The sequence below is a fragment of the Anopheles stephensi genome, chromosome X (assembly GCF_013141755.1).
Source record: "Anopheles stephensi strain Indian chromosome X, UCI_ANSTEP_V1.0, whole genome shotgun sequence".
NCBI lineage: Eukaryota > Metazoa > Arthropoda > Insecta > Diptera > Culicidae > Anopheles > Anopheles stephensi.
In genome coordinates this window covers 9,380,313-9,388,676 of record NC_050201.1, presented here as the reverse complement: position 1 = coordinate 9,388,676, position 8,364 = coordinate 9,380,313, and the positions used below count along the sequence as shown (strand labels likewise).

Sequence of the window (8,364 nt, the reverse complement as noted above, 5' to 3'; positions counted from 1 at the left end):
GTTTGATTTGGTGCACATCGTTACAATATCATGATTTTAAATTAAAAAAAAAATAATAATATTAGTGTAACACGCGTTACGTACGTATTGTAAAGGTAGATTATTTTCTTGTCTATTTCTTAACTTACGTATTCTACGACCTTCATAAAGCTTCTCACACTGAGCAGAAATAAGGGCTAAGGTTGTGGGGGCGCAAAAAAAATATGCAAAAAGGAGAAAAACACACTAAAATTAAATCTATGATTGGCGTTTTGAGTGGCTCGTTGGAGAAAAAAAAAATCGGAGGGCACAAAGGGAATGAAACAAAAAATTAAAATATTAAAAATTATCGCTACCCCTACATATATATATTGCTTAACGACCGGTTCCCAACAGTACAAGTACAGAAAAGCACGAAACAAGAGGTTCATCAAACAGTATCGTCGCATCCTCTGCCGGATGGTGATTACCTACTGGAGCCGGGTCTGGAGCGAATCCTAGACGCCGGGGGGGGCAAAACAAAAAAAAACTGAGCAATAATGCCGGATGCAACGAGACACCGAACAAAAGCATGGGGTTTTTAGTACAATAAAACGGTTTCCGAACTACGCACATAAACAGATCCGTTCTGTACGACGAACGAATGAGAGCGAGGGTGCGTGGAGACAAGTTTGAATTTGTCCACCCCCGGGGAACACGAACTGAGTGCTCCCGGGGGTGTGCTGGTGCATACATAAAAAAAACACACACACATACACCAGGGTATCAAAGGTAAGGGAAGTAAGTGAAGAAACAATAGTTTGTATGTATTAAACGTAAAAGGATACTCGGGAACGGGGCCGGCTACCCGTCGGCCTACTACGAGTTCGGATACGGTTCGTGCGTCACCTCGACGAAATGATGATTATTGTGACTAAAGTCGGTGGTCCCGTATGTGCTGTCGCCGCCGCCGCCGCCGCCGCTGTTCAGATAGGTCGGGCCGGGCGGTGTCGTGCTGCGGAACGTCTTGCTACCGTACACCGTTGCACCGGTATCGTTGGGAAAGAAAAAATTGTCTTGGTCGTCCTGCAGCAGCCCATCACTGTTGCCGTAGATGTAGAACGTGTTCGGGCCGCCGCCGGGTTGCTGTTTCGAGCGCGCCCGTTTCCCACCGTCCCGGCGGTTCCCCGCCGACCGGCCGGTATGCTGTGCCCACCATTCCTGTATGCACTCCACCATCCGGTGGCGCCGGAACCGGCGTGCCTCGTGCACGCACGCGTCGACGAAATGCTTCTGCGTGCTGCGGCTACCCTGCACGAGCTCGAGATGCTTCAGCAGCTGGGTATAGTCGCGCCCCGGTCGCCGGATATCGCGGAACACGATCGAGCGCGTCTTCAGGTTCGTTTCCTCGATCTGCTCCAGCTCCTGTTCGTCTTCCACGCATGAGTAGAGCGCAAAGTTGTAGTCCCAGTTGAGCGTGGGCTGGACGGTCGGGTCGCTGCTGCTACCGTTGTCCCCACCACCACCGTTCATCATCATCGACACGAACCCGTTCGCCACCACCATGACCGGGTTCGGGTCCGGCGTTTTGGTGGTGTCGTGTGGCGTCGCGTTCGTAGTGCCGGTACCACCGGTGCTGTTTCGCTCGCCCGCACCGTCCTCGGTTTGGGCATCCTTATCGCGCTCGGTATCGCCACCGTTGTGGCACGTTTTGAGGATGTTTGAAATTTTCATCACATCCGTCATATCGTCGTTTGCATCGAGACTCCACTGCGATGCCGCCGGTTGTTGCCGCATCTGTGGAGCGGGTCGTTGCTCGTTTGGTTGCTGCTGCTGCTGCTGCTGCTGCTGCTGCTTGGGCGCCTTCAAACCGTCCGTGATGCCATTGTTGGTGTCGTGGCCCTTCTGCGACGATGCCGGATGGCGTGAGGATTCCGGCGACCGCTGGTCCTGCTTCCAAGGGGATGCGGCAGCTTCTTTCGATACTGATGATGGTTGCGGTGGTTGCTGTTGAGGTTGCTGTTGTGGAAGTGCCGACTCACCTAACGTACCGTCCTGGGCCGACTTTGCCGGTTCCGTCGGTTGCGGCGTATGGTTCGCTTGCACCGCTAGCTCGTAATCGTTCGACTGATATTTTAACGACACATAATAATCTACTGACCTACTGTATAGTCCGATCTCTTCCGGCTTTAGTCTTACTAGTACGACCGGTTTACTATCCTCCGTCTCCTTCCCGCTCGTTTCGTCCGCCATCTTCGGATCCGTTTGTACATAATCGTCCGCCTTCGCCGGTTCCTGCTGCTCGTCAGCCATCACCAGGTCCGGTGTATCACCGATTGCCTCCTCCGACCATTCTACAACGTATTGCTCCACCTTACACTTGTAATCCTTTTGTTCGTTAAGCTCGACGAGCAGTTTTACACCACCATCCTCTGCTACTGCTGCAGTCGTTGACGGTTCCAGCTGATCCGGTTTACTGCGCTCGACTGAAGCTTCTTTCAACGGTCCGCCTGGGCTGCTGCTGGGGTCCGGCCGTTCTTCAACTCCTTCTTTCGCGGCTTCCTGCTGCTGCTTCTGCTTCGCTGCCGCATCCTTGCTGTCCGAACCGAAATTGCTTTGCTCCGGCACGCTTGCTTCCGTCTGCTTCTTTGCTGTTTGCTGTTGCTGTTGTTGTGCTGGTACTTCCGGTTCTATTATTACGCTCGTCTCGATCGGTTCTGTTGGTTCCTGTGTTTGTTTTTCGTCCGTTTGGTGGTGCTGCTGTGGCTGCTCCTTATCATCTACGGATTGAGTATCATCGAGTCCGCGGTTTTCCAAGCTCTGTATTACTGTACTGTACATCGGTTCACCAGCCGGTACCGCTCCCACATCTTCGCTCGTACCATTCGGCGGTACCACCGGTTGCTTTTCGGAATTGCTGCTAGCGGCGGTGGTGGTGGTGATAGGCTCGTCGGCAGTTTCCCCACCAGCACTATCCCGCTCTCGCGCCGGTGCTGATGTTGCTGCTGCTGCTACTGGTGCTGTTATTGCTGCGGATGCTGCTGTGGTTGCAACTGTTGCTACCGATACCACCACCTCGGCCGACTCTTCCGGGGTATCGAGCGCCATAACCAGACAACCCTCGTTATCATCCTCAATGTCGCTAGCCCCGCTAAACTCGGAACAGCTCTCATCGTCCGTCAGCAGCTCGCTCATATGTACATCCTCGCCGGCAATCGACCCGGACGAACTGCTGCTGGCCATATCCTTCGCCGAACGCTTGAACACATAATCCTTCCGTATTGGGCCCGCCTTCCGTTTCCGGGCCAGCCGCGTTACCGTGCCCGAATCCATCCCTTTCTTCATGTGGGCGCTGCTACTGGTGCCGCTGAGGCTGATGGTGCCACTGTTGGTGCCGCCCCCACCGCTACCACCACCACCGCTGCTACCGGGATGCGGTCCGGACAAACCGCCCCCACCCGCCTTCATCGGTGCCAAATCGTTCAGGTCCGCCTCGTCCACCATCACCATGTTCTTGTCCTTCTTGTACGGATTGCCAAACATGTGCTGGCGCACATTCGTCGGCTCCAGTTCGCGCAGCGGCGTTTCCTTGTTCTTCAAATACTCCTGATAGTTGCCCATGTCCGAGATCGGTAAGCAGTGGCCGGAATCTTTCGTATACACGTTAATACCGCTCGTTGGCAGCTGGAAGAAGTTTTCCCTCATCCGTGCTATCTCGTCTATCAGGTCCCGGCGCGGAATGTCGTACGGATTGCGATAGTTTTTCGTCGCCGCCGTCTGTATGATGGAGGGCACCACGATCGTGTAGCTGTCGAAGTTCGCTATCTCCATGTGCAGCTTGGTGAACGTGTCCTTCAGCATCGGATGGCTCACGAGGTCACGCTTCGTCTGCTGGCTGACGGTCAGCTTGGCCGTCTCGAGCTGATGGTAGGCCGGTTTCGGTTGCTTCAGCTGCTTCAGCACCCGCAGGCACAGATTCTCCTGCTCAATCTTCGCCGTGTTTTTCATCTGCTTCAGATAGTTGGCAACGGCCGGGCACAGGTAGCTGTCGAGATTTTCCGGCAGTATGTACTGCACCAGCTGGTAGGGCACGTTCGGTGTGGTCGCCAGTGCACGGCGCAAAAACGGACAGTAGTACTGCGGGATCGTTTTGACGTAGTTGGTAAACTTGTACACCCAATCGTTCGGTGGATTGAGATTGAACTTGTGAAACAGATCGTTGATCAGCGGCAGCAGCATCTGGTAGTTGTACGGCAGCACGTACAGATGCACGATCGGCACGGTACTGTTCGGTTTCAGGTAGCCGAACGGCATCTCACCCTGCAACCCGGTCGACACAATCAGCGGCCAAACCTTGTTCGATTCCTTCTTCGACAGTATCTGCAGCGTGAGCGGGCTCGCCTCGAGCTCGTACTTATCGATCGGGAAGTTGCGCAACACCTGCGGTTCGTCGCAGCTCGGCGAAATGATCTTTATCTTCGGATGTGCATCGCGCGGTGGCAAATTCGTTAGCTTCGGATCCGGCCAGTACGGTTCCGGGATGGGCCAGTACCCGACCGGGAACGTTTTCTGCGACGGGTGCTGCTTCGGCACGTAGATCATGCGCTTCGTCGGCTGAAACTGTAAATCCGTCGTGCTGCTGTCGCTCCCGTTGCTCGAAATGAGCTGATCAAAGTGTATCACCACACCGGGCTGTACCTTCTGCACCAAACTTTCGATACACTGGTTCAGCACGTAATGCGACTTTATTTTGTACGATCGACCGCCCGTCACTTCGCACATTTTCTCTATCATCGAATCGTCATGCGGTACCTTCCCGTCCGCCCGTTCCTCCACCCGATTGCCCGGCATCCGGAGCACCAGCGAAAACAGGCGCTGATCCCACCGGAACGGTTCCTTCGTGAGCTTCGTGCCCGGCATATGGGTTTGCAGCGGTAGAATGATCTCCTGATGCACACCGTTCCGGAACGTGTACTTGCCCCCATCCGTCAGCACAATGATCACGGACGGTTCCAGGTAGAACGGGCACCGGCCCTGCCCGTACGTATCGATGCCGGACTGCATGCGGTTTAGGTTTAGCAGATCGAACGCATTCTTCAGCGCATCGCCCATCGTCGTTAGCCCGGTGCTCTGCAGATTCTTTAGCTCGTTCATGAACGTTGCATGGTTTTCCTTCCAGCCCGCCTTCACGTTGTTCGGTGGCTCCTCGAACGTGAGCAGCATGTACCGGTCGCCCATACAGTCCTGCGACCGTTGCCGAAACTTGAGAAACGTTTCCACCGCACCTTTGGCGATATCGAGGTACGTCTTTTGCACACCGTTAACCAGTGCGCGCTGGCACATGGAGGCGGAGGTGTCCACCAGGAACACAATTATCGTCATGTTTAACTCGTTCCGGCAGCGGTCCAGCAGCTACACTTAGCTAATGTTTCGTGGAGGTTGCTGGGGGCACTGGACGACATGCCTTCTCTTTGCAGCCAGTTGTATTGGTTGTTTTGGTCGGAACTGCTGCTTTGCCGATTGCGTGCGTGTGTTTGCATACATGGAAAGGAAAGAAGGAAAATAAAGTTAGTTGTTTAGGGTATAGTGCGTGTTCGCTCTAACGTCTTTGAAAGAAACTCAACTACATTCTAAACCATTCTACAAAAATCGTACCACTCCTTGCCGGGTCATGGCTATCGCTAAACATTTCCATGCCTTTAGCGTGCATTACAGAGGATTTACTTAGCTTTAGTGTTACAAAAAAAATCCTTAGTTTAAGGATTGCCTCAATGTAAATCGGTTGTTCCTTGAGGGTGGGATCTATCATTCAGTAGCTAGCAGACGATGATTGGATAGAGTGAATACTTAAGCAAAGAGAAATTCGAACGAACCCTCTGACCTTTATCTGATTCTTGAGCAATTTATAGTCTTACAAACTGATTCTCGCTTACCTTAGAAAAGGTAGAAGATTTGCAAAAGTCTTGTCGGCTATTACCCGATTAACCGAAACACTACGAATAAACCCTCCTCTTCTTTTTATTTCTTGACCTAACGACCTCTTAGTTCATGTTTGCCATTTATGACTTACTAGATCTAATGATACCATGTATTTGGATAGTCAGTCGTCACTACGCGGGAACGGTTCGGATGGGATTTCCTGGCGTATGAAGACCGGCACCCAGCGGTCGCCCCTAGACTATTCGATTTTTGACTGACTGCCAATCGGGTGGTCCCGGTCCCGACCACAGCTTTTCCGGTCGTCACAATGCAATGAACGGGTAACGAATCCGGTACGCAGGATGTACTCTATCCAGTCACAGGTAAAGTAAGTCAAGGAAACGAGTAATGACAGGCCAAGATCCAGACCTTGAGTGGGGTGATCCGGTAGACGAGGTTATAGCTGCTACTCTCACAGGGCAAGCTTTCGGGTTTAGCATCCCATCCGGACCGTCTCCTCGTACGCCGAACTGACTATCCCAGCTATGGTTATAAGCAAGGCAGCCCACACGATGCCATACAACCACTAGAACTTCTACATCAGGACAAGCACCGAAAGGCGGTTCTGATGGTGTCGGAAAAGTAGGCGCGTATTTTTTTTTCGAAATATTCAAACGTTACTGTTGTATAACACAGCCACACACACACATATACACCCACCGTGTTTCAGTTCCTTTCAGGCAACGCAATGGGATTGGGTGCCAAAAGGAGTAGGCGAGTTGAGCTGTGTTCCTCTCCTCTACATGCAGAATCCACCGCACCAGAATCCTTACTGAAAGTGTCGTCGTTTAGGGGGCTGAGCGGCGAAAGTTGATTGTGTTGATAGTTGTTGATATGTTCGTGCGCCAGTCACCAGGAGCATTTCTGTGTTCGGATTGAGAACGGAATGCAAAAGTTAAGCTATGGGAAGTGGATTTTACTTTGAGCAATTACATACTACCTATCGCCCTTTACCGATTGGAATTAAGAGCATCGCCCGGTTTGTAAGGATGTGAGCAGGACACATCTAACAATCACGATAAAGAGCTCTTTCAGTATCATGTTTATGTTACACTTAACACGAAAAAGAAAGGCAGACTTGGTAATTTTACAGGTGTGAATGCTACCACAATTCAAAGCTCCTGCTATGACATTAGTAGTACACACAGGTAGAGGCATGCATAGAAACACACGCACACAGCAACGCACAATCTGACGTAGTTAAAGTAAGGTAAATTAAAAGACAAGTTTTAACACATCATCACATCACGACTGTACTACCGACTGCCGTAGGTACAATTGCAAGGTACAGGAGCGATGTCAAGCAGAATAAACACCCACGATCGTTGAAACAGATCACATTATTACAAAAAAAAATACTCACACGCACACACACACACACACACACCGTTTCCATGCGCTATTTCCACAGAGGCGCGCACACAACCGCCACACCAATGCGGGATTTGTCAATAATTCTCTGCAAAACCACCAAACCAGATGGCCAGCAGTTTCGGGCACGGTGGTTATGCTCTTATTGCCCGCAGTGTACACGCTGTTTGTCGTTCCGTGCAAATCCGCACCGTTCATCGGCAAAAACACACACACGCGCGCATTCGGCCAGCACAGCGTATGTGTGCGTGTTTGGGAATGGTAACATCTGTACACGGGCGTGTGTGCGTGTACGGGTTGATTTGAAGGTGAGAGCAAATACTGCACTCCTTTCGCGTGAACCTATCGGACCTATCGTTCTTTCTTTTTCCTGCATTTTTTTTTACAACACAATGAAAACTCTCGCTGTTGGGATGCTGGTAGTGAATTAATGCAACACATGTGACAGAATGGATGCTCCGTGATCGATGGTGGACCGTACGTACCCGTCGCGGCATTGTAGCGACTTACCCGTCTCTCAGTTTTATTATATCTTTTCTTTGCTTCTTTTGTTTCGCTCCACCTTATAGATTCACGCCCGACCGATGGTTCCGACTCATCGTTCTTGCTACCCCTGTATGTTCACGATTACGCGTTTCTCGGTACGTGTCAAAATGTTGCCCCGGTCGACTGCACGATTCTTATTGGGGGTCGTCCATAAGTTACGTAACGCTAAGGTGGCGCAGTCAACACCACAAAACGTCAAAACTAAAGGTAAACATAGAAATGGAAGCGTTCGAAACATTCGTTCTTTTTTCACCCGTTATTGGAAGTTTATTTCTTTATCCCAAATCTTGAGGGTTGATGTTTGTGACCATGGCGGAAAGGGCCAGACAGTAAAGAAAAGATTAAAACCGCGGGCCAGGTATTCCAAGCCAAGACGAGTGAACTTTGATTTTGGATGGTGGTACCAGCCTCTGTTTACATTTGAATGTTATACACTCTGGCCAATACTGTATAAACAAAAAAACTGTGTGTCTTTTGTAAGTCCTAGCAATATTTTCCAGCGTATCAGAT

General features: G+C 51.1%; 1 protein-coding gene across 8 annotated transcripts; it reads right to left on the bottom strand.

Moving 5' to 3' along the window:
- Nucleotides 1-64: 64 nt before the first annotated feature.
- Nucleotides 65-7,975, bottom strand: LOC118505973 (integrator complex subunit 6). Of its 8 annotated transcripts, none has more exons than XM_036042535.1 (4): nucleotides 7,819-7,935; nucleotides 6,875-6,943; nucleotides 6,598-6,801; nucleotides 65-5,466 (listed from the first exon to the last, which is right to left on the bottom strand). In XM_036042535.1, the coding sequence occupies exon 4, from the start codon at nucleotides 5,338-5,340 to the stop codon at nucleotides 838-840; it is 4,503 nt and encodes a 1,500-aa protein (XP_035898428.1). In that variant the 5' UTR covers nucleotides 5,341-5,466; nucleotides 6,598-6,801; nucleotides 6,875-6,943; nucleotides 7,819-7,935; the 3' UTR covers nucleotides 65-837. The 8 variants fall into 8 exon arrangements, with proteins under 8 accessions (XP_035898428.1, XP_035898462.1, XP_035898478.1 ...); XM_036042569.1 differs by having other exon boundaries at nucleotides 6,878-6,943; XM_036042585.1 differs by having other exon boundaries at nucleotides 6,892-6,943.
- Between the last annotated feature and the right edge of the window lie 389 nt (nucleotides 7,976-8,364).

Excerpts from the sequence above, each read along its gene's own strand:
- LOC118505973 (XM_036042525.1), bottom strand. The coding sequence starts at position 5,340 with ATGACGATAATTGTGTTCCTGGTGGACACCTCCGCCTCCATGTGCCAG.